Below are 27,667 nucleotides of genomic sequence, written 5' to 3'. Positions count from 1 at the left end.
GATTTATCGTGCGCATCAGCCGGCCAGATAGACGGACATTTGTAAATTTACTCCAAATAGTCTGAAACGGATTTGTCCAAAGAAACATGGGTTTAAAACTAATATTTTGAAGAGGCTCATTTTTACCATATCAAAGTGTATATACTCTCATTAGCAATAAGGCTGAGGGTATAATTAATATAAACATTAGTGTTATATGGGGACTACCCCTAAATGGGGTTAATATAAATAAATTTTGGGATGGAGATTTGTTACCAAGTACGACTACAAAATACCAAATTACAGGGAAGTCGATTGAAAAAGTGGACCTATATAATTTTTAGTAGTGGGGAATGTGGTACCAACACGAAATGGGGGCGACCATACAAAATGGACGTATATTTATAATTTTTAGTAGAGAAATTTTGTACGCAATACGAAAACAATGTACCAAATTTCAACGATTTCGGTTTAAAAACGAGCTCAAGAACTCCAAAATACCGAAAATTTGGGGGTACCCTTATATGGTGTCTATGCTTAAACGTGGACCGATATATCCCATTTCGAACTTGACCTGCAGACAAAAGACATCTCTATACAAAATGTTAGCAATCTATCTAAATTCATTTAGAGGCTAGAGTGATTACAACCGACAGACGGACATGTTTAAATCGTCATAGAATTTTACGCTTTACAGTTTCTCAAATAGTTTATAACAAATTCCAATTTGAACTATTTTTTCCCTTATCAATATCTTTCCGATTACTTTTTATTTACGATTTCACTTAATATTTCACACATTTTTGAGCAACTTTTAAATTATTAGGGAACAAACAATAAATTAGGAGAAATACGGGTGTTTTGACGAGATTAATAGTAAATGTTTACGATGCCGGCTACCGTTTAGGTTACTATTACGAAAAGTTTCGCCGAATGATTCACACAATTTAAAGTGTTTTGGATGATATTGGTCTGATTTCCATGACTAAATTTTGGCGAAATTAAGGTGCAAATTTTTACACTTACAAAATGAATTGATTTCTTTTAAAAGTGGCCACTATTCTTTTCTTAAAGGCCTATTTATAGTAAATATACTGAACAAATGTTTGTCTATGCGAGTATTTTTGAGTCGAAGGCAAATAGCGATGAAATTTGGCCGACAAATATAATCGGCTTAAGACGAATTCTATTAATATTATTAATAACCAGAACAAATAACAATAATGTTAATATTTTCTACCCCATTTGTAGTAGCAACAATGTTTGATTTTTTATTAATTTTAATTTAATTTATTTTTTTCCTGTGGAATCTTCAATGTTAACAATATATCCACCGAAAATTTAATTGGAATCTTCAATGTTAACATTATATCCACCGAAAATTTAATTTAACAATAACCATGTCTACTCCTCCCTCGCGTGTTAACAACTTGGCAACGCAACATTCAAATTATATTTATTGAAGCATACTTTGGGGGATAGTACGAAATATAAAACTGGTGAAATAAAAAAGCCATGCAAGAATAGAATTTTTTAATAATTTATATCGTTTTAATTTTATTGTTTATATTTATAACAATATAGTTTAATAACAAATATTCAAGCAAGTATCATATATCACATTACATTTCTATATAAATATATTGTACATATTTACAAAATTACATATACTATATTTTTTTGAAGGCGCTTAATCCTAACCTATATTTTATTATTTTGATAATCAACTTGTTGGTGATTGGGCATTGTTTCTAAATCACTAAAATTACTTTTATAGCTATGCCATTCGTTGTCGGTATCGTCGGACGGTAGGTAATCTTCAGAATTCCAGGATTGTGTTTCAGCGGTGCCGAATATTATGAACAATAGATTACCGACAATAAAAATCCCAGCAGCTATGACAAATACCACTTGCCATTGATAGCGATTGTGCTGAAAATACAATTTTATTATCTTTAAAAAAATACTTTTTTAAAACCACCAAGCCTGTGACAGTCGTTAAACAAACATTTTTATTAAAAAATCCAGTCTTTAAAAAATCCACGCCTCCGATAGTCTCCTTGGAAAAATATTCTTGAAAACCCCCACGCCTGTGACAGTCTGTAAAAACCCCACGCATGTGACAGTCTTTAAAAACCTCACGCCTGTGACAGTGTTTAAAAAATCCACGCCTGAGACAGTCAGTAAAAACCCCACGCATGCGACAGTCTTTAAAAACCTCACGCCTGTGACAGTGTTTAAAAAATCCACGCCTGTGACAGTCTGTAAAAACCCCACGCATGTGACAGTCTTTAAAATCCTCACGCCTGTGACAGTGTTTAAAAAATCCACGCCTCTGAAAGTCTCCTTGGGAAAATATTCTTTAAAAAATCCACGCCTCTGATAGTCTCCTTGGAAAAATATTCTTTAAAAAATCCACGCCTCTGATAGTCTTCTTGGAAAAATATTCTTTAACAAATCCACGCCTCTGATAGTCTCCTTGGAAAAATATTCTTTAAAAAATCCACGCCTCTGATAGTCTTCTTGGAAAAATATTCTTTAACAAATCCACGCCTCTGATAGTCTCCTTGGAAAAATATTCTTTAAAAAATCCACGCCTCTGATAGTCTCCTTGGAAAAATGTTCTTTAAAAAATCCACGCCTCTGATAGTCTCCTTGGAAAAATGTTCTTTAAAAAATCCACGCCTCTGATAGTCTCCTTGGAAAAATATTCTTTAAAAAATCCACGCCTCTGATAGTCTCCTTGGAAAAATATTCTTTAAAAAATCCACGCCTCTGATAGTCTCCTTGGAAAAATATTCCTTAAAAAATCCACGCCTCTGATAGTCTCCTTGGAAAAATATTCTTTAAAAAATCCACGCCTCTGATAGTCTCCTTGGAAAAATATTCCTTAAAAAATCCACGCCTCTGATAGTCTCCATGGAAAAATATTCTTTAAAAAATCCACGCCTCTGATAGTCTCCTTGGAAAAATATTCTTTAAAAAATCCACGCCTCTGATAGTCTCCTTGGAAATATATTATCATAAAAAATCCACGCCTCTGATAGTCTCCTTGGAAAAATATTCTCTTAAAAAAATCCACGCCTCTGATAGTCTCCTTGGAAAAATATTCTCTTAAAAAAATCCACGCCTCTGATAGTCTCCTTGGAAAAATATTCTCTTAAAAAAATCCACGCCTCTGATAGTCTCCTTGGAAAAATATTATTTAAAAAAATACATTTTCATAAAATCTATGCCTCTGATAGTCTTCAGAAAAAAAATTTCATAAAATCCACGCCTCTGATAGTCTTCAGAAAAAATATTCATTAAGAAATCCACGCCTCTGATCTTGAAAATTTATTTTTTTAAAAAAACCTCGCCTTTTTTACCCTTAGAATACTATAACTAAAAAATCAACACTCACCACATCCGTAACAATAAATCCCACAGCAAGTGGTGACAACAATGCCACAATACTGGCCACCGTATTGATTATGGAATACAACAACCCAGCATGAGTGGGTGACAAATCAATAACATTCAGCGAGCTACCAATTGTCTCGCCACTATTTATGGCATTACTGAGCGTTATTAAAAACAATGCCATCTCATTGTTGTTCTCATCCAAAAATCCAATAGCAATGAAACCTAGGGCGGGTATCCAAAATGCGACGCTATTGAATATTTTACGTAATGTGGTCAGCGATACAATTTTACGTTCCTGCAAAACATCTGCCATGAACATAAACACATAGGACATTAACCAACTGCCAATGAAGGGCAAGGCCGAGAAGAAGGCATTCGTTTTGATTTCCACATTAAGGACACCATGAAAATATGAGGGTATTTGTGATTCCAAGGTGGTTAAACCCCACATTTCGGCAGATCTTGTAATCAGCAGAGCCATAAAGGGTACCGATGTGAATATTGCCTTCCACGGTACAGCGATATTTCCCTCATGAAATGTATCCTCGTGGGCATTCGATGAGGTGATATAGAATTTTTCGCTGGCCGATACAAAACTTGAGTCGCCGGGATTGCTGGAACCAAACACCTGCCATAACAGGAACCAAACGATACAAAGTCCCGCTGAGCTATATGAAATTCCTGGCCATCCCATACAACTTTCAGCAATTATACCACTCAAACCCATGGCCAAGACCATACCACAATCGTAGCCACTTTGACTTAATCCACCCAAACGGTTGCGTTCTTCTAAAGGTGACCATTTGGCCAGATGATCGAACACGCAGGGCATTACCAAACCTTGTGCCAATCCCAGTAATATTCGTATGACGCACAAAGCCTGCCAGCCACCCCAGTTAACGCACCACGGCGTAATGGCACTTAACACACCGGAGAAGAATATTGCCATGCCCATAATAAATTTGGCACCATAACGTCTGCACAGAAATCCGCCGGGTAGCTGGGTCACACAGAATCCCCAAAAGAAACTCGACAGGATATAGGAAATTTGTCGTTCATTCCATTTGAATTCCTGAAGCAACGACAAATGACTGTATTATTTTATAGAATAAAATATTGAATTTAACTTACGGGAAAATTAGGATTTGTGCTATTGGCATCTGTCATGGCAACCACAGCAACTCCGATATTCACACGACTAAAATGCATAGCCACCAATGCAATAAAAAGTAGCGAAGCTTGAACGTACCGTATCAACATAATGAGGCCTAAATAAATAAAAAAAAATATATATAGGGAATGAATATTAAATATGTCATATAAAAAAAAAAAAAATTGGGGGATGAAAGACTGAAATTTCCCGGAACTTTGAAGTCCCATAACACATTCCATTGTAATCACCTTATTTATTTCAATTATCACTGCATTTATTTTATTCCATTAAAAATCAAAATTTCTATTTACAACTCGTGTTACCCAAAAACGAAAAGAAGAACAAAGCAAACAAAAGAACAGTTCTGAAAGATAACACAACATTTTAGTACAGAGTTTGATAGATAACAAAGAGAAAAAGAGTACAATGTGTAATGAGAGTAATATGTACTAAAAGTGACCACAATATCATCACTACATTGTGTGGGAAAAAAGCTAAGTCCAATATTAAAAAAAAAACGGTAAGGAAAGTAGTAAAGTCGGACGGGGCCGACTATATGATACCCTTCACCACTTTGGGTATATTCAACAGATGAATCCTAACAGACGTCGCATTTGTAAAGGATCAGTAAAATTAAATTGGATCCATAAACAAGTCATTCTGCAACCGATACAAAATTTTTCATATGGCCAGATATAGAAGCTATATCTAAATCTGAATCGATTTCAGGAAACTTACACACATCATTCCAGACCTAATTCAATACGCTGTGCCAAATTTCGTGCAAATCGAAAGATATATAGGGACTTTGGTGGACCATTTACATTAAATCGGACGAAAATATATATGGGAGCTATATTTAAATCTGAACCGATTTTCACGAAACTTTGCACACATCATTCTAGACCTAATTCATTACGCTGTGCCAAATTTCCTGCAAATCGAAAGATATATAGGGACTTTGGTGCACCAGTTACAATAAATCGGACGAAAATATATATTGGAGCTATATCTAAATTTGAACCGATTTCCAGGAAACTTAACACACATCATTATACCTAGTTCATTACACTGTGCAAAATTTCGTGCAAATCGAAATATATATAGGGACTTTGGTGGACATTTACATTAAATCGGACGAAAATATATATGGAAGCTATATTTAAATCTGAACCGATTTTCACGAAACTTTGCACACATCATTCTAGACCTAATTCATTACGCCGTGCCAAATTTCGTGCAAATCAAAAGATATATAGGGACTTTGGTGCACCAGTTACATTAAATCGGACGAAAATATATATAGGAGCTATATCTAAATCTGAACCGACTTTCATGAAACTTAGCAGACATAATTCTAAACCTTATTCATTACGCTGTGCCAAATTTCGTGCAAGTCAAAAGATTTCCAGGGACTTTTTTGGACTATTTACCTAAAATCGGGCGAAGCGATATATGGGAGCTATATCTCAATCTGAACCGATTTTCACGAAATTTTGCACACATCATTCTAGACCTTATTCATTACGCTGTGCTAAATTTCGTGCAAATCGAAAGATATATAGGGACTTTTGTTCGCCATTTTCCTTAAATCGGACGAAAATATATATGGGAGCTATATCTAAATCTGAACCGATTTTTCCCAATTTCAATAGGGTTCGTCCTTGGGCCAAACAAATGAGCTGTGCCAAATTTCATCCAAATCGAATCATAAATGCGACCTGTACTTTGTTTACAATTTAGCATGGACAGACGGACATGCATAAATCGACTCACAACATGATTCTATGCATATTCTCAAAAGGAACCATGGGTCTATCTCGATTATTTTTGCCTGTTACAAACATATGCACAAAGACATAATACCCTGTACCATAGTGCGGTGAAGGGTATAAAAACATAAAAGAGTTTAGTGATAAGTGAGTGACTGACTGACAGACCATCGCCTAAACGAAATGGCTGAAGCTAGAAGCTTGAAATCTTGAGTGTGGGTTGTTGTTGAAGTGTAGGCGTGAGATAAGCCTGAGTACTAAATGGTACCCTTTGAATTAAGCAAACGGGAAAAGCTAGAATTCTGAAAATCGGAATGTGGGTCACTTATGGAAAGTTAGAAAGATATACAAAAGGATTCGACCCATAATAGGTAGCTATTAATATCCTGAAATTCGTAAATGAAAATAATGTTGTGACTGAGGGATCATCGCTCAGACGGAAGGGCAGCAGCTAGAACCTTGAAATTTTGAGTGTGGATCACTGATGGAAAGTTAAAAAGATATACAAAAGGATTCGACCCATAAGTGTATGAAAAGTACAAAACTTTACAAAATTATAGCTAGAATCTTAAAATTGCATACAGGTTGGAAAGTTGGGTTTATGTATGGAAACGATTTGAGAAATTTGTATTTACATGTATGAAAGTACTATATGGTACTAAATATGGAACTATTTGTATTAAGTTGACAATATAAAAATAGAATTCTGAAAATGGGAATTAATTGGAGTACAAGATTGAGGTAGCTATAAAAATCGTACGTATGTATAAGAAAATAACTAAAATTGGTACAAGTTCGATTTTGGTGAATATGTAGAGCTGGAGTCTTGAAATTGGGAATTAAAATGACCGTTTTAGTGTAGGATTTAGGTAGTTTAGGAAATTTGTACTTATGGGTACGAAAACTACTAACGAAAAGCACTAAATGGTACTAATTATGGTACAATGGTTTGTGTGAACGGGCAGAGGAGGAATCCTCAAATTAGGAATTAAAATAATTGTTGGAAGTGTAGAAAGTATGTAATTTTGAAAATTTGTAACTATGTGTACTAAAAAAAAATTGTATCAAATTTAGATTTGAGTGAACGGATAGAAGTGCAAAGATTATGTTTGAAATTAAAATTACTGTCAGAAATTGGGAAATTAAAATGACTGTTTTAGTGTAGGATTTAGGTAGTTTAGGAAATTTGTACTTATGGGTACGAAAAGTACTAACCGATACTAAGTTTAGTACAATTTGAATTTTCGGTGAACGGATGCAGCTGAAAACCTGAAAATAGTAATTAGGTATCAGAATTTCGTACTTCAGAAAACGAAAAGCACTAAATGGTACTAATTATGGTACAATGGTTTGTGTGAACGGGCAGAAGGGGAATCCTAAAATTAAGAATTAAAATTAATGTTAGAAGTGTAGGAGGTATGTAATTTTGAAAATTTGTAACTATGTGTACTAAAAAAATTGTATTAAATTTAGATTTGAATGAACGGATAGAAATGGAAAGCTGATGTTTGAAATTAAAATTACTGTTAGAATACATAATTGAGGTAGTGTAGGATATTCGAAATACGAAAAGTACTAAATATGGTACAACTTAGATCTATGTGAACGGATAGGGCTGGTATTCTGAAATTGTTACTGTTGGAGTTTAGAATTGAGCAAGTTTTAGAAAATCGAAAATTACTAAATTTGGTACAATTGACTTTGGAAAACGTGTAGAACTGGAATCCTGAACGCTGCAACTAAGACCACTGTCGGAGTGTAGCATTGAGATAGTTTTGGTATATGGGTATGAAAAGTGGAGAATGGTACCAAATCTAGTACAATTTGGATTTTGGTGAACAGATAGAGCTTTGACTTATAATTACTATTTGAAAGCAGGATTAATTAAAGTACTAAATTTTATGCAATTTGGACTTTGATGGTATTTAGAATAATGTTAGAGCATAGGATTGATGTTTAGAAATTCTTTTTTATGAGTACGACATGCATTGAATGGTACTAAATTTAGTACAATTTGGATGAGATTTGGAATTTAGATTACTGTTGAAGGGTAGGATTGAACTATGAAGACAGCTTTGGAAATACGAATTTATGTGCACTAAATTTGTTACAATTTGGATTTTGGAAGTGCCAAAGGGTTTTTGGTACAAACTCGTACCAAATTTAGTGAAATTAGAAGTACGATTGATATATGCAGGTAGTCATGAAAATTTGAACTTTTGTCTTCGAAAAGTGCTGAATGGAACTAAATGTGGAACCTGTATATATTTGCCAAAATATATAATTGGAATTCTGATCACTTTGGAATCTGTATAATGGAAACCATTAAGCGGAGCAATATAATCGGACGGGGTTGACCATACGATACGCTACACAACTACCACAACCTGGGCAATATTTTGTGATATTTGCATCCTCTTGACCGATTAGAGATCGGTCCTTACACTTACATATTTTCCGAATATAATATTAGTAATATTCGGACAGCCCTTCTACAGCCATACAGCCTTTTTTTAATTACTTGTCCAGATTCCCTTCACCTTGGGTTGTTTTGTGATGTTCGGTTTATAATTGAAATCTATAGATCGACTCGAAAAAACACAAAAAAATAAGTTTTCGGTTCACTTCATCCCTTATGATATGTCCTTGATTTTCATCACCGAAAATTATATACGTTGTCCTTGATCATAACTGGAACCTCATGCAAAATTTTAAAGGAGTCAGCGCTATATTCCTTCCGCCTTCTAGTGTGGTAATTGGTTACTAAATAATATCTGAATACAAATCCACATCCGAAAGGTCAACCACTTCAATATAATATCAACTTCTTTGGTCTAATTCCTTCAGGAGTGAATATATACGCCATAGAATACAAATCTTGTAATTTTTCACACAAAAATCAGGGTCCTAACCGTTCGTTAAAAACAAAATGTCTGTAATTTGGTCATAGGGCAAAGTTTGTTCAGAGGGTATCAATATATGTATTATGTATTTTGAACGCCTTGTCATTGTTTGATTTAAATCAAATCATTTATTCATAGAATTTCGATTTTATTATCATAGCCACAAATACTCTTCCTCTTGTCATCATTCTTTTCAAGATAATCCACGGCAGTCCAGGGTTGTGTTTCAGCAGTACCAAAGAGAATATAAAACAAATTGCCGAAAAAATAAAATCGCAGCAGCAATGATGAACACAATTTGCCACATAGAGCGGTTGGTCTGAAATTTAATAAAAAAAAGTTTAAATTTTAATAAAATGTCACAACAAAAATATATGCAATTTACACTTACCACATCGGTAACCACCACGCCCACAATTAAAGGCGAAACCAAGTTAGTAATATTAGCAATAGCATTTACCAGAGACATCATGAAACCAGCATGATTGGGCGCCAAGTCAATCATATTTAAAGCACTGCCAATAACGTTACCACTATTTACGGCCACAATCAAAGTCATCAGAACAATGGCCAAAGTTTTATGTTGTTCATTTAAAAATCCAATAATAACCAATCCCAGAGCTGGCAACCAACTTCCTAAGCTATTAAATAGTTTGCGTAATGTTGTTAAGCTTATTTTAGTTTTATGTTGCAGTATATCGGCTATGAACATATATACATAGCCCATAATCCACATGGCTATAAACGGCAAGGCAGAATATAAACCATTCGATTTTATATCCATATTGAGCACGCCGCCAAGATATGATGGTATTTCAGCTTGCATAGTCGATAAACCCCAATTTGTGGCTGATCTTGCTAATATTAGGACACAGAATGGTATTGAACGTAAAACAGCATTCCAGGGAAATGGTATTTTCTTTTTATGAAAATCATCATCAGTGTGTGAAATTTCCTATACAATATAACTTTTTTCTTGGGGGCTAATAAATTTTGATTCTTCGGGATTATTTTCACCAAAAATTAACCACAAAACACACCAAGTGAATCATATAGCCGCCGATGTGTAATAGATACCAGGCCAACCCCATGGACCTTTGGCTATAATACCACTTAGGGACATTGCCAATATAGTACCAAACTCAGCACCGGACAAGGTAAAAGCTCCCAAACGATTACGTTCCTTTAATGGTACCCATTTGGCCAAATGTTCATAAATACAGGGAAAAGGTATTCCTTGAACCACACCTTGTGTAATGCGTTTTAAACAAAAAATACGCCAACCTCCCCTTCCAATACACCATGGCGTAGCGGCACTCAACAATGCTGTAATACTGGTGGCCACGCTCATTCACAATTTAGCTCCAAATTTTTTACACAAATATCCCCCGACAAATTGTGTACAAACATAACTCCAAAAGAAACTGCATATAATATAAGAGACTTCCTTTTCGCTCCATTTAAATTCCTAAAAAATGTGAAAATATTTAGAGCATACAATTTAAGGGACTCTACACGGTCGTTACTTACAGGAAAATCGGGGTTAGCTGCTCCGGAATTGGTCATGGCCACCACTGCGACACCAATATTTAAACGACTGCAATATATCGAAGTAACATTAAAGAACAGTAGGAAAATTTGCAAATGCCCCATAAAGAATATTATTGATCGGAATACAATTCTGAAATTAGCCATTTCCGTCCGTCTGTTGAAAACCCCACACAACCCAAAATATTTAAGATAAAGCTTTCTGCATATACATTGCTACTGCTCTTAGGATGTTTGATATTGCAAACGAGACAAACCCGTCGACGTGTAGGTCCCCAAAAACTATACCTCCCAAATGTCGGAATTTTGGGGAGTGTTGCCACATTTGTCTAGCAAATGTTTGGGAATAGTCCCCATATAATGGTACCCACCAATATTCGGTATTTTGAAACCATTGGACACGTTGTTCAAGCAAATCAGCCGAAAGTTGGGATTTTGGATTCTCACTAGGTATACAATGTCCGTACTAAAATAAATTTGGAAATTTTGTTATTTTTTGGAGTTGGGAACCTTTTTCAACGGAATCGGATTTAATTGTATGTTTAGGATTCTCATCAATATTGGCGCAAGTTTCCAGGTAAACACCATGCCCTATTATCCGGGATTTTTGAAGTCTTTGGCGTATTTTCCAACCGCTTTGACTGTCAATTGATTTTTTTAGGTTCCCTACCAAAATTTATATATTGGTTTACGCTCCTTATAGCGACAATCATCAATATCCGGTACATTGAAGGCTTTAGCAAAATTTTCCACCGATGTGGCTGTAATTTGTTGTAGAGGGTTCATGAAGTTTGACATATTTTTATACAGAAAATTATTACCAAAAAATACCATTTTCCTAGATTTTGTAATATACTTGATCTTTCCGTTGGATTCGTGACCTTCCCCTTCTACGGGAACCATCAGTACGCTAGCTTTTATATGCCTTTTGAGCTGGGGCATTCTCATTCATTTGCACAGCATGACCTAGCCACCGTAGTCGCTGCAACTCAATACGACTGACTATGTCGATGTCCGCGTATAAATTGTAAAGCTCGTGGTTCATTCGACGCCGATATTCACCGTCGACGCAGGTGGGCCCGTAGATATTTCGGAGAATTTTTCTTTCAACCGTAGTCGCTGCTGCTCAGTACGACTGACTATGTCGATGTCCGCGTATAAATTGTAAAGCTCGTGTTTCATTCGACGCCGATATTTACCGTCGACGCAGATCGGCCCGTAGATCTTTCGGAGAATTTTTCTTCCAAACAACCCAAGAGCTGTCTCATCTGCTAGTGCAAGTACCCATGCTTCAGATCAATATAACAGCACGGGTAGTATCAGCGTCTTGGAAAATGTGAGTTTGGTCTGGAGGGAGGTAGCCTTGTTTCTAAACTGCTTACTTAGACTATAGTAGCATCTCTGAATTTCAAAACGAGTAACGAGTTGTTTGGTGTACAGAGTGGTCATTTCTGTCCACCTTTGCGTCTCCAATGACCTTTTCCAGTAGGATGTTAAAAAGATCACACGACAAACTGTCACCTTGTCTGAATCCTCGTTCGGTATTGAAGGGCTCCAATAGGCTATCCTGTATAGCCGTATTAATTTTGCAGGAATGCCGAGCGTAGACATGGCTTTAAACACCTCTGAATGGATAGGGCTGTCGAATTCGGCTTTATAGTCGACGAATAGGTATCCTTCCCATCGCGTATAAAGTGCTATCCAGCGTGCTGTGTGACCGACTGAAGCCAATGGTCAATGACATTATTGGACCATACCAATGCGGCTTCAGACCTGGCAAATCCACCATTGACCAGATTTTCACTCTGCGCCAAATCCTGGGTCTGTGGGTCTTTTCCATAATTTGGCGCAGAGTGAAAATCTGGTCAATGGTGGATTTGCCAGGTCTGAAGCCGCATTGGTATGGTCCAATAATGTCCATTGGCTTCAGTCGCTCACACAACACGCTTGATAGCACTTTATATTCGATGGGAACGAGACATATTCCTCTATAGTTGGCACATATATATTTGTCTCCTTTTATGTGCTCGGGAAACAGGATGCTGATGGTCCAATCATTGGGCATGTATTCCACTATCCAAATTGTACTAATAAGCTGGTGCATGATCCTGGCCAGCATCTGACCACCGCTTTGAATAACTCGCCTAGCATCCAGCTGCTTTATTGTTCTTCTTGGCTAGGTGGTATACACTCTATACCGGCATCTCTTATTGGCTCTAGGGCATCTTCTTCATCGCCACTATTTGATACTTCTGGTATTTGATACTTCTGGCTTTTCAAAATGCTCCCTCCACATCCTCAACACGCTATCTTTATCTATATCTGTCATGTTAACATCTTCATTTTTACAGGAGGTTGTGCCTGCACCTATCATTTGACATATCATTTTCCTGGTGAACAAAACGCTTCTATCCGGAAGTTATTTAAAATAAAAACAATTTATTTAATTTTTAATTATTTGAATTATTTTATGCTACAAAAAAATAAATAAAATTTATTTAATTTTTAATTATGTGAATATATTATTATTCAATTATTTGAATTAATATATATATATATATTTTATATTCTCTGTACATTATTATTTTCAGACTTCAAATTTCCGTCATTTGATTCAAAGCATTTAACTTTTATTTGTAATATTTCAATATTATTATCATATCCATGAATAGTCTTCCTCCTTCCAGCCTCCTTCTCGAGAAAATCGACAGCATTCCATGGTTGTGTTTCCGCAGAACCGAAGAGAATATAAAACAAATTGCCAAAGAAGAGAACGGCAGCGGCAATAATGAAAACAATTTGCCACAGAGTACGATTAGTCTGAAAAAAAGAAAATAATACAAATTTGTCACAAAATTTCCAAATTAAAATAGACGTCACCCAACTCACCACATCTGTAACCACAACACCCACAACGAGTGGTGATATAAATGGTGTTACATTGGAGACAGCATTTACCAGGGACATCATGAAACCAGCATGATTGGGCGCCAAATCAATCATATTTAAGGCACTACCAATAATGTTGCCACTATTCAGGGCCACAATCAAAGTCATTAGAATTATTGCAAGGGTTTTGTGGCGTTCATCTAAAAATCCAATTATCACCAATCCCAGTGCTGGCAACCAACTGCCTAAACTATTGAAAAGTCTACGTAATGTTGTTAAACTTATATTGGTTTTATTCTGCAATATATCCGCCAGTGACAGGTAGACATAACTCATTATCCACATAGCTATAAAGGGTAATGATGAATACAGACCATTCGATTTAATTTCCATATTTAGCACTCCACTAAGATATGATGGTATTTGAGCATGTATGGTGGATAAACCCCAATTTTGACATGATCTTGCCAAAATAAGAACATAAAAGGGTGTTGATCGTAAAACCGCATTCCAGGGGAATGCTATTTTCTTTTTATGGAAATCATCACTGAGCGCCATTTCGGAGGCTATGTAACTTTTCTCTTTGGTGCCAATAAATTTCGAGTCATCTGGATTATTTTCACCAAATATTAACCAAAATATACACCATGAAAAACATATACCAGCCGAGATGTAATAGATACCGGGCCAACCCCATGCGCCTTTGGCTATAATACCACTTAGAGACATTGCCAATATGGTGCCGCAATCAGATCCCGATAAGGCGAATGCACCCAAACGATTACGTTCCTTTAATGGCACCCATTTGGCCAAGTGTTCATAAACACAGGGAAATATTACACCCTGTGCCAGACCTTGTACGATTCGTATAACACATAAAATACGCCAACTTCCCCAACCCACACACCATGGTGTTGCGGCACTTAATAATGCGGAAATACTGGTGGCAACAATCATTACCAATTTCGCTCCAAATTTCTTGCACAAAAATCCACCAGGAAATTGTGTGCAGACATAACCCCAAAAGAAACTTGATATTACGTAGGAAATTTCCTTTTCACTCCAATTGAATTCCTAGAAAATGGAAGTATGTAGAGTATATATCTTTGAGGGAATTCAAACATGTGTTACTTACAGGAAAATCAGGATTAGCTGTTGCCGCATTGGTCATGGCAACCACAGCGACGCCAATATTTAAACGGCTGCAATAAATCGAAGTGACATTAAAGAAAAGCAGAACACTCTGGACATGTCGCATTCCAAGCATGGAACCTAAAACGAGAAAATATCAAATTTTTATGACAAAAAATTCTTGGAGACCAACAAATATCATTGCAGAGTAATGTCAATATAGGCCTATGATTCTACATAGCCCCACTGCTTAGTTATGGTCCCATGGTTCTGATTAGGTATTTTGAACGTTTTTGTCGTATATTTCACCCGACCGTAATTTGGCATTTTGGATAGGTGGATAGAATACATATATATATATATAATTACAAAAACACGTGCCCGATTGCTCTTGATTTTTTTTTCAACTACACCACCCCAATATAAATTATAATATGTAAACAAAAAATCTGGGTCAACCACCTATTCACATATACATTTTGAAATATTAATTTTAATTTTGTCACTGACGCAGTAAAATATAATTAGGTATGGTCATGAATAATGATTTACGGCTCTTATTTAAAATGTGTGTGTATATTGCATTGTACATTTTATTATTTTTAATTTTTTATTTAAAATAACAAAAATGTCTTAATTTTTGTTAAAGAATTTTTTATTTTCGAAATTGCACATTAAATCAATATATACATTTAAACCAAATACCCAAATTTTTTATGAGTTTTTATTATTGTTATAAAATTATTTTATTGTTTTTTTTTTTTTTGCATTTAAAACAATTTCACACGTTTTTTGTTCTACCTTTGTTAATATTAACAGGCATGTCTTGAAAAGACTTTTATTTATTTTCTTTAATTATAATTATATTTTTTGTTTAAATAATTTTCGTTAATTTTATTGAGAGATGTTTTTGCACGTCTGTATATGTACTTCGTTGATTTGGAAATGATCAGGTAGGTGAAGTCAATATTAATGTACACTTGTTTCATATAATGTAAATTGATTTGTAACAATCGTCAATAAATAACACTGTGTAACAAATATTTTTTGGGTGAAATTATTGATATTGGTGAAATCTATTAAATATTTTGTTTAAGGGGGAAACACATACAAGGATTGGCTTTGTATGAAATACCAATTTATAAAGTAATATCAGTGTCAAAATGAATTTTCAACGCCGTTCTCTTGTATTATTTTACAATAAACACTCAACTTAACATGCCAAGCCTGAAGTCCTCTTATGTGTTCCCCCCTTAGATGTGCAAAAGTAGCTTTAACATGGTATAAAATAACTCCTCATAAAAATTCAATATACATCCATGTTTGGAAATAAGCCACATTTACGATTCGCATGCTCACCGTAGGATGTGATTTAAATCGATCAGATATGAAGGGTATCTTCGATCGCGTTCTTTCCAGAGGGTTGAACCATCAAAAACACTATCACTTGCATATTAGTGGACAATTTGGGCGATAAAATCTACCCAGATTACCTCCAGGTCTTCCACAGGAAGAAGACCTCCTGCTCTCCTATAGGAAGGTCTTCCACAATACCTGCAGCTCTTCCACAGGAAGAAGCATTTCTGCAGCTGTTCCACTGGAGAGAAGAATGCCTCCAGCTCTCCTATAGGAAGAAGAATACCTCCAGGTCTTCCACAGGAAGATGAAGACCTCCTGCTGTTCCTCCTGCTCATTGCCACGGACGGTATATTGTTCAGATATCAACATCTACGACTTTATGGACGAAAGTCCTAAAATTGGTGTCATTCATCCTGCAAATATTCAAAATGACACAAATATTTGTATATTTCTTACCCTGTATGTCGGTAACTTCACAAACAGGCTTTCAGAATATATTTACCAAATTTTTTCTGTTTATATATAAACTCGTTTTCTCTCCGACGTAATTTTTTTCCACACGTTTGCATGTAACAGCATTTACAAATAATTATATTGAATAATGTGTAGCTGACTGTATACTTAATTGATCGTAGTATTTTCTAATTATAATCAAATGTAAATCTAAATTTCGTATTCTACCTCATGTCCAAAACGGTGATGTTGTTAATACAACAACATCAGTCTACGAGGGTTAATTAACCCTTTCAGTGTCAAACAAAATTTTTGTCGGAATAAAAATCTAAAATTTTGTATTTAAAATCATATAAAGGAACAGAGTTTAGAAAAAATAGCAATGTTCATTTGAATCCTCGGCTAGTTTCGTCTGTCTTTCAGCAAAAAAAAAATTAATAGTAGCGGTACATAGGATAACCGAAAAATCGGAAAGAAAGAGAGTACTTTTAAATGTCGAATATATTCGACAAAAAAACTGAAAGGGTTAAGAAGTATTCCATTTTTTTTTTAATTCAGATCTACCTATTTTATGTTATATATTTGGTTGGGGAAAAAGAAATCCATTATTTTTTTATATAACACTTTATTTAACATGCTTCGGAATGTCCGATTTGGGCCAAAAATGCACCGTTTTGTTGTATGATTTGTTGCCATTTTAGAGGTAACTTCATAATGCCCCTCTAGTAGTCGATTTTCACATTCCTCCCTAGCAGTGTTGCCAAAACTTTGTTGAGAAAAAATGCTAGATTTTGTTGAAAAAAATGCTAGAAAGTGCTAGAAATTTAAAAAAAGTGCCAGAAAAAAGTGCTAAAAAATTAAAAGAACAAAATTGGTAATATGTAATAATGAAATATTCATCAGAGACCCCATTTATTCTTAAATGTTATTCCTTGTCGATTTAGCCATGCCCGTTCGATTGAGGTCGCAATAATGAAAACAGAGCTTTGTAAATTTGCCCATATATTACATTACTCCTAGGACATTTGGTATTGGAAATTAAATATATCGGCCCTTTTTGGGTGCACCATACCCCAATATTTAATTTGTTGAAAGTTTTGGGGACATTTTTAACCTAATTTTCGGTTTTGTATTTCGGATTCTCCCTGGGTAGAATATAGGTAATATTTAGGGGTAGCTGGTTAACGGCAGCACCACATTACCCCACAGTAAGTGTAATTTCACATTGCGGGATTTTGGAGGTTAGCATACATATATGAAGACAATTATTAATCAATTTCAATCAAACACCCGTTCTAAATACATATGGAAGCTATGCACCAATTTCAACAAAACGCAATAATAATATTAGGAGTTCGGTGCAACATTTATGCAAAATCGGGTGAACCTATATCCAAATCTGAACCGATTTTTCCGAAACATACCTTCCATCATTCTAGACTCAATTCAGTACCCTATGCCAAACTTTGGACTTTGGTGCACCATTTACATTAAATCGGACGAAAATATATATGGGAGGTATATCTAAGTCTGAACCGATTTTCACGAAATTTAATACACATCGTTCTGAATCGACTTTTCTCAAAATAAATGAGCTGTGCCAAATTTAATCCAATTCGAATCAAAAATGCGACTTGTACTTTGTTTACAATTTAATATGGACAGACAGTCGCACGGACGGGCATGCATAAATCCACTTAAAAATTGATTCTATGGATATTCTCAAAAGGAACCATCTGTCTATCTCGTTTCCTTTTGCCTGTTACAAACATATGCACAAAGACATAATACCCTGTACCATAGTGTGGTGAAGGGTATAAAAATATATGTTTGTCGGAATTTTTATATTTTGGTCCTGTTCGGTACTCCTAAGTGGTTATAACTTAGCATTCGGGATTTCCGGTGAATAAAAAACTTTTTTCAGAAAATTTTGCAATGTAAGAAAAATATGATAATAGATTGGTGCCAAGTCCAGAGTGTATATCGGATGCATTAAAATTTCCTGGACGATGTTTCGACTGCTAACATTACGGTCAACTTCGGTAATTTCTCCGATTTTCGCAATTTTCCTGAACAGAATCTACGAAACCAAAATTGCACATAATTGGATGTTACAGTATTGGAACCATGAACACACAATTTTAGCCGCTTGGCTTGCATTTTCGCCTTTGTCAATGAAAAACTGTAAAATGTATTAAATTTTCTCGTTGTTCACATCCATTTTTAACACTCTGTAAGTCACAACTGAATGCGCAAAAAAAAAATACTGCGAAATGTCACCCTTCCAACGAGAAATTGTTTAATCGATACTTTACGATAAATATATCAGTACAACAATCTGCCGAAAAAAAATGAATTTCTTTTTCCAACCTAAAATTTTCTTTAAGAAAAACGTGTTTTGGACAAGGCGGCCAAACTCTTAAAATAAGGAACAATTTTCGGACCTTATACCTCAAAACATGAACCTCAAAAACTTCGAAATGCCTAATTAGATTCCTTAGGTTGGAAAATGCGGCAAAAACCTTAGAAATTTTCAAAATTGCGGGATCTTCATATTGGGGGCTTTGTAAAAAACATGAACCTATAATGATATTCTGTCCAGATATACGTCTACCCTCAGAGCCCCGAAATAACAAATTCGAGTCTTATATGTTAAAAAATTTGTCTAAAGCCCTCAAAATTCCTCAAAAATTTGTGGGATCTTTATATGGGTCTATGTCAAAATGTACGTCAGTCTCCGAAAACCTGGTAATATAAGTTACAGCACTTTCGGTTGGAAAATGTCACTCAAGCCTTTAGAATACCGAAAATTCGGTTGTACCGTTATATGGAAGCTACAAAACCGCATGGACCGGTGCACCCTATTTGCTATACCAAAAACATCCTACGTGTAATAGCACTGTCAGTGTAAAATTGCAAGGCTCTATCTTAAATATTGCGATTTTTATCGCGGCCGGCTTGTGTAATTGTGTAATTTTTTTTTTGTGAAATTTTGTATGTTTTTCATTCAAATTAAGAAATATGAATTTTGTCCATAATTGTCCCGAAATAAAATAATATCAAATTATTTTTACTTTTTTCAATTAGAGTTTTTACATTTTCTATATATGTTCTATAAAATACTAATTTCAATACAAACTTACAGCTACTTATAAACTATTAATATAAATTAATTTTTGATTTTCTCGTCATTTGCGTTGCTTTTACTATCCTCGATGGCTTTCGGTTTGGTGGCATTACCATTAGCTTGTGTTTCGGTATCCTTGGGTAAAAGGAAATCTTCTGCATTCCACGGTTGAGCATCCGTTCTGCCCAATATTATGAAAATTAGATTACCAACAAAGAATATAACTGCGGAAATGGCAAACACAATTTGCCAATCAGTGCGATCACTCTGGAAACCCCAAAAAAAGAACATAAGAAATTAAATATGGAAAATACATTTTTCCATGATTTTTGACTTACCGAATCTGTCACAATTACACCGACCAGCAAAGGTGAAATCAATGGCATAAAATTGGCAATGGTATTAATGATGCCCATCAGAATGCCAGCATGATTTGGCGACAAATCAATGGTATTGAGACCACTACCAATTGTCGCTCCACTATTTACTCCCACAGTTGCGGTCATTAAAACAATGGCCAAGGTTTTGTTGTTATCATCCAGAAAGCCCATTCCAATTAGACCAATTGCTGGTATCCAATAGGCAATGCTGTTTATGGTTTTTCTTATGGCCGATAGTGAAAGGATTTTTTTGCGTTGTAAAACATCTGCTATGATGACATAAACATATGACATTGTCCACATGGCCAGGAAGGGCAAAGCCGAGTATAAGGCATTCGATTTAATTTCCATACCCAATACACCATGCAAATATGAAGGAATTTGAGCCTGCAGCGTTGTTAGACCCCAACCTTCTGCACAACGTGATATCAGCAAAGCATTAAAAGGTACCGACAAAAATATAGCCTTCCATGGTACTGGTATCTTTGTCTTATGGAAATCTTCTCCATGATCCATAGATGATTCAATGTAATTCTTTTCAGTTTCTTTTATAAAACGAGATTCGGTGGGATTATTTGCGGCGAATATAAACCATAAAATACACCAGGCAAAGCATATACCAGCTGATACATATGAAATACCCGGCCAACCCATTGGACCCTTTGCAATTACACCAGTAATAGCCATTGCCATCACCGTACCACATTCAATGCCTGTTTGACTCATGGCACCCAAACGATTACGTTCCTGTATGGGCGACCATTTAGCCAAGTGTTCGTGTATACAGGGGAACAGCGTACCCTGGAAGATACCTTGGATGATTCGTATAGCACAGAAGGCCTGCCAGCCACCCCAGTTAACGGCAATCGGAGTCACAGCACTTAATATTGCAGAGAAAAATGTCGCCAGACCCATTGTCAATTTGGCACCGAATAGCTTACACAATGCACCGCCCGGAAACTGTGTAAATATGTAACCCCAATAGAAACTGGAGAGTATATAGGAGATTTCTTTTTCATTCCAATCGAATTCCTACAAAAAATAAAAAACACACATTATACGGTAATTGCTGAAAAAGACATCGGTTAATTTACATACTGGAAAATCGGGATTTGTTGTTGCAGCATTTGTCATGGCTACCACAGCAACACCAATATTTAAGCGGCTGATATATACCACAACAATATTCAAGAATATGAGGAGAGCCTGCATGTGGCGCATGCCCAGTATGGGTCCTGAAAGAAAAAAATCAAATAGAGTTTTAGATATTAATATAGGAAAAATAAAAAAATACACGTTGAAATCGGCGGGCCAACCTCCCTCTGCCATGATTTGGCTTTCAAAACCCCAAAAATCGGTAGGGATCTCAGGAATATCTTCTTTTTCTAAAAAAAAAACTTTGAAAGTTCTTCCATTTAAAGAAGGGCTGTGAATACTAACATAAAATCTTCTATCCATAGAAGACATATCTTCTTTATACCTTGAAGATCTCTGAATATCTCTGGAAGGTCTTTTGTAGAAGGCCAATGCCAACTGAATGTCCTTTGGGACTATTGGTAAAATGCCTGTGGAAGGCATTTAAGACCCTTGAAGATCCCTGAATATCTACGTAAGGTCTTTTGAAGAAGGCCAATGCGAACTATCCTATATACAGAAGACAGTGGGAGGCTTTCTAGCTTTAGAAGTCCTTTGGAACTATTGGTAAAAGGCCTGAGGAAAGTCTTTCATATATAAAACACCTTTTAAGCACCATATAAGATATTTGAATGGGTTTTTTCGTATCGCTACATGTGAATACCTGTTAAATACCTCTGGAACGTTTTCTATAAATAGAATAATGGCTCTGAAAGGTATTCTAGTCATAAAACTTCTTAGATTTTGAGTACGACTTCTATCTACAGAATACATGTGGAAAAGCTTCTATTTATAGAAGACATCTGGAAAATCTGCTATGTATAAACAGACTGTGTGAGATATTTTGATTTTTGACTATCTGTGTAAGATTATCTGTCTATTGAAGTGCATGTATTCCATAAATACAACTTGAGGACCTACTGGAGGTCATTAACTAAAGAATCCCCTTTCAAGCTTTCCTCATGGTGTCGGATCGGACGTTTTAAGCATTGATCGCTTATGTTTGCTGAAGACCTATTAGAGGTCTTCAACCTGTTTCAAGATTTTTTTCCTAATGGTAGATTGTTGTTCCGACATAACTGAACACCATTTTGCGATTTTTCTATCCCTATATTTTATTATTAACAACGGAAAGGTACAAGTACAAGGGTTATCTTATGAAAATATTTGTCTCAGTTCAAAGCACCTGGATTGATTGGTATTTTTCCTTAGCCATATTTGTTTAGTACTTTCAATCAATTTCATCAAATCAAACAAAATCATAAATTATTTAATAATTTTTTTATTGATTGGGTTTGTTTATTTATTTTTGGGGTTTTTTTATTTGTTTGCTATCTCAAATGCTGAATTGGCGAACGTCTCTATGGATAATCTCAATAAACAAATCTGTCAAATAAATACCGTAATTATGAATTTTAATTTCTTTCGGTTTTTATGTGATAGATAGAGACCACTTCTAACCTGCTATAACACTGTTCACACTAATAAGAATAACATAAAATCCAAGAGTTCTGCGTCATGCGCCCCTCATCTTATCATTGACGAATCGCGTTGATGTCTCCGCGTTGATATTTTAATCTTTGACATATCCGCTGGCCATTTCCACAAACACTTGAAATTCCGAACATTTTTATGACCTATAATATGTTAAATTAATTAATACCATAAGTGCGAAATAAAACTGTCCATCGAAATGAAGTGAAACTGTGAAAAAGTTATATATTAGGGAGTTAAGTTATTATAAACTGAAATTTATATAGATTGATAAAAAATAAATATAAACATTTTTTTAAAAATGTAAACAAACAATTTGTGATCAACAAAGAAAACAAAAATATATAACAGAGACATGTTTGGACTCTGAACTGAGTTATGAATTTTTAGATTTATCAGGAGAAGCTAGAAAATCAATCTTTAGCATACACAAATCGGCAAATTGATGGAGATGGAAATCGGCAAATAAAAATAATATGGATTGAAGGTTTGCATAGATTTGTATACCCTTAGTTTTATGGCTAATGGGGGTATATACACATTGCTTAGGGAAAAATGTACCTCATCGAATTATGGGTTTTAGACCTTCTCTCGAAGGGAGTAACAGATTTCATCAAAACGTTTTTCTTCCAAACTTGTTTTAAGTTAAAATATGGAACCCATTGGTCCACTTCTTCTGTCCCCCAAAAAGGGTAAATTTTTTATAAATCCATTATTAAGCGAATGAAATCCTAAATCAAGTTCAAAAGTGGGACCCAATGGTCCATTCTTTTTGCTACATCACCCTTAAAGGGCCAGCTCATTACTTGGCGAACCTATTGAAATTTGTGAAAATCAGTTAAGATTTAAATACAGCTCCCATCGTCCGATTTTACGTAAATGGTACTCTAATCTCCCAAGATATTTTCGGTTGAGACCAACATTTTGCACAACGTTTAAAATTGTGTGCGTTGAGTTTCGTTTAAATCGTTTCAGATTTAAATATATCTCTGATATAATATTTTTGTCCGATGTTATGTAAATTCTGACATAACCTTTAACATTTTTTTGAAAAGCCAATGCCTAGATTTTTTTTTATAAATCACTTTTTTAATCCTCTCCTTGAAATCCTGGCTTTAAAAAACCGTTAAAAAACCCACGCCGTGAAATCCTGGCTTTAAAAGATCGTTAAAACTTCCACGCCTTAAAATCCTGGCTTTAAAAGATCGTTTAAAAATCCACGGTCCTAAAATATCACAAAATCACAGTAGCAAATCCTAAAAGATCACAAAAATTTAAAAATTTTTTGAAAAGTCAAAACTTGTTTGAAATCCTTTTAAAAGATTTACAAAATCTCTTCTTGAAATCTTCACCTGAAAAGAAATGCAGGCTTAAAAATCCAAAAAAAACAACCCTTGAAATCCTGGCTTTAAAAGATTGTTAAAAAATCCACGCCTTGAAATCGTGACTTTAAAAGATCGTTAAAAAATCCACGCCTTGAAATCCTATCTTTAAAAGATCATTAAAAATCCACGCCTTGAAATCCTGGCTTTAAAAGATCGTTAAAAAAACTCACGCCTTGAAATCTTGGCTTGAAAAGATCGTTAAAAAATCCACGCCCTGAAATTCTGGCTTTAAAAGATCGTTAAAAAATCCACGCCCTGAAATTCTAGCTTTAAAAGATCGTTAAAAAATCCACGCCCTGAAATTCTGGCTTTAAAATATCGTTAAAAAATCCACGCCCTGAAATTCTGGCTTTAAAAGATCCAGGCTTTAAAAATTAAGAAATCCACGCCTTCAAATCCAGGCTTTAAAAATTACACTCCTTCAAATCCAGGCTTTAAAAATTATACTCCTTCAAATCCAGGCTTTAAAAATTACACTCCTTCAAATCCAGGCTTTAAAAATTACACTCCTTCAAATCCAGGCTTTAAAAATTACACGCCTTCAAATCCAGTCTTTAAAAATCCACGCCTTAAAATCCAGGCTTTAAAAATTACACGATTTGAAATCTAGGCTTTAAAAATCCACGCCTTGAAATCCAGGCTTTAAATATATTGAAAAAGTGCACGCTTTATGTTATCTCAACTCCTTCGGAAGATTATAACCGACGTGGGGACCGACATGGCTGGATCATACGTGTCAAGAAATTACGATTTGGCAAATTTTTCCAATATGGGTAATTCATTACTAGGAAAATATCCTTGCAAATATGTCTGTATATGGACCCTATTATTATTGTATAAAGTAAATTGTTATATTACCAGATCACTACAACAACATCGAAAACCGTTTGCTACTATAGAAACACAAACGAACACACAAATCGGAAAAAAATTAATTTTATATTTCCAGTCGATTTCACTCTTAGAGTAAGCACTTTCACTTTTTCGAACATTTTGTCCGCGCTCTTATTTTTCAAAAAGGGAAACTCGAGAGCCCTCCCACCGAAAACAAATAATAACAACGTTTTGTATGATTGTAAATAATGTAAAAAATATAAAAAAATAACTTAAAAACAATTTCTTTATACAATAAAAATTCTTTCAGAATGAGGTCATTTTGACCGATTTTAGGCAATATAGGTATATACAAAATTCCAGTCTTTCTAGTGTTAAAGGAACCCCCATTATGGATTTTAAATTTTCAATATTTTCAATGGGCTAGTAAATGAATACCAATGCTTGTTAAGGTTTGTAACTTTGCAACTCTTTTTAAGTTTGAGAACCACTTCAGCTGTCACTTGATGCTATCACAATTAATCGGCTATATCTGTACGTTTTGTTGAGATTTTCACTTGAAACTTTATAAGGTCATTCATGAACATAGAAGGATCTGGCTAAACCATTCTGCGAGAATCAAACAATATTTCGAAAAACCACTTTGATTTAGACCATACGTAAGGATATCCTCTATGGCGCCCGAATTTAATACCGTTTTCACTTTTTTATTTATATTCTGCTAATTTTTATCTCTCATATTTATTTATTACCTTTATTAACTTCGGCTACCGTCATTATATTTTTTACTCTGTCAATAATATTTTTGCACTGAAGTTGATTGTTGTTGTGCTAATTTAATTTATATTACAAAACAAAAAATTTCCGTTGTCGCCGTTTTTTTGCATTTCCACCGTACCGAATTCTGCCAATGTCCAAGCCACACGACCGACTATAAACGTTTGAAAATGGTTCGGTACGAATGTTTTATAGTAATTTTGGTTTGTTCCACAAACATTTGTGACGAAGGGAAAATTTATACTATTATCTCGAGTAACACAAATTACGGTGATAAATTTTAAATTGAAAGTGATAATGTCTACCGTTTGTCTAATGCATTTATTGGCCGAATTGTTTATGTTTATGTTTTTTTCGGGTTTTGTTTGTCTTGATTTAGCCAAGTTAATACAAAAAACAGTGATAAGACGAAGTATATAGCTTAAAGGTAGTTTTCGTATTAGTAGCTTTGTTTGGTTTACTTATCAATTATAAATCTTATGTTTAATATCGGCATTACCCCCCATGAAGAGGAATTTGGAGTGTGGCATATTATGAAGTGTTTTATCAATCATGTATAGTCTTAACGCCCACAAAAACATAGGTATATTGAATGCTTTATATGTCAAGGTCACAAGTCATGATGATGATATATTTCTGCAAAATCGACTTGATTATTTTATAATGGCTATACAAGGATTCTAGGCAGTGAAAAACTTATCCGATAAGGTTACAATAAGGTTGCTGTCTAAACTTATCCAAAACAATCACCGTAAGAATTTAAATTGAGTGAAATAAAATGCATATGTTTTAATTAAGAATGATGTGAATTTTAAAATTAGTTACCTATGAAATTTAAATTATTATACATTCAATAAAAATTTTTCTCCACTTGAGAGAAATAAAATGCAATTCGCGGCCTATGAAAATTAAATTATTATACATTTAATATTATATTTTTCAGCACGAACACATAATAACACATTTTCAATTGTACTTCTAATTTCACTAAATTTAGTACCAGTTAATAATACATTTTCGGTTCCCAGCTCTCTTCGTTACTCAAATCCAAATTGTTGCAAATTTACCATTTATTACTTTTCATAGACTCTTAAAAATCCTCAATTCTACACTCCAACAGTAACTTTCAAAAAAAAAAAAAGGTCAGGAACCCCATATCCGTTCATTTAGATCTAAATTGTACCATATTTAGTACCATTTAGACCTTTTCGTACTTATATGTTCGAATTTCCAACACGACCTCATATACGACCTTATATATTCTATGAGTAATCCGGGGTCAATGACCTTTAATCTGGATTAAACCCTAATCCGGGGTCAACGACCTTTAATCCGTATTAAACCTTAATCCAGCGTCAATGACCTTTAATCCGGGGTCAATGACCTTTAATCCGGGGTCAATGACCTCTAATCCGGATTAAGCCTTAATCCGTGGTCAATGACCTTCAATCCGGGGTCAATGACCTTTAATCCGAATTAAGCCTTAATCCGCGGTCAATGACCCTTATTTCGGGGTCAATGACCTTTAATCCGGGGTTAATGACCTTTAATCCGGATTAAGCCTTAATCCGGATTACTTTTTAATCCGGATTAATTTTTAATCCGGGGTCAATGACCTTTAATCCGGATTAAGCATCAATTCTGGGTCAATGACCTTTAATCCGGGGTTAATGACCTTTAATCCGGATTAAGCCTTAATACGGATTAAGCTTTAATCGGGGTCAATGGCCTTTAATCCGGATTAAGCCTTAATCCGGGGTCAATGACCTTTAATCCGGGGTTAATGACCTTTAATCCGGGGTCGATGACATTTAATCCGGATTAAACCTTAATCCGGGGTCAATGACCTTAATCCGGGGTCAATGACCTTAATCCGGGGTCGATGACCTTAATCCGGGGTCAATGACCTTTAATCCGAGGTCGATGACATTTAATCCGGATTAA

At 34.9% G+C, this 27,667-nt stretch overlaps 2 protein-coding genes and 2 pseudogenes across 2 annotated transcripts; all 4 read right to left on the bottom strand.

The window, feature by feature from the left end:
* Positions 1-1,680: 1,680 nt before the first annotated feature.
* Positions 1,681-4,644, bottom strand: LOC133321990 (putative inorganic phosphate cotransporter). Its single transcript, XM_061531057.1, has 3 exons — positions 4,516-4,644; positions 3,383-4,456; positions 1,681-1,911 (listed from the first exon to the last, which is right to left on the bottom strand). The coding sequence occupies exons 1-3, from the start codon at positions 4,642-4,644 to the stop codon at positions 1,681-1,683; spliced, it is 1,434 nt and encodes a 477-aa protein (XP_061387041.1).
* A 4,700-nt stretch (positions 4,645-9,344) lies between these two features.
* On the bottom strand, positions 9,345-10,251 carry LOC133321989 (putative inorganic phosphate cotransporter; annotated as a pseudogene).
* Positions 10,252-13,322: 3,071 nt separating this feature from the next.
* On the bottom strand, positions 13,323-15,603 carry LOC133321988 (putative inorganic phosphate cotransporter). The gene is made up of 4 exons (XM_061531056.1): positions 15,582-15,603; positions 14,785-14,921; positions 13,650-14,723; positions 13,323-13,580 (listed from the first exon to the last, which is right to left on the bottom strand). Exons 1-4 carry the CDS (start codon positions 15,601-15,603, stop codon positions 13,323-13,325), a joined length of 1,491 nt encoding a protein of 496 aa, XP_061387040.1.
* Positions 15,604-19,761: 4,158 nt separating this feature from the next.
* Positions 19,762-25,723, bottom strand: LOC133321987 (putative inorganic phosphate cotransporter; annotated as a pseudogene).
* Positions 25,724-27,667: the final 1,944 nt, after the last annotated feature.

Source organism: Musca vetustissima, unplaced genomic scaffold (assembly GCF_032173495.1).
Source record: "Musca vetustissima isolate MV318-11 ecotype Yass unplaced genomic scaffold, APGP_CSIRO_Mvet_v1 utg77436, whole genome shotgun sequence".
NCBI classification, from domain to species: domain Eukaryota; kingdom Metazoa; phylum Arthropoda; class Insecta; order Diptera; family Muscidae; genus Musca; species Musca vetustissima.
Note: the sequence above shows the minus strand (reverse complement) of the source record. Positions and strands in the feature narration are given on the sequence as shown.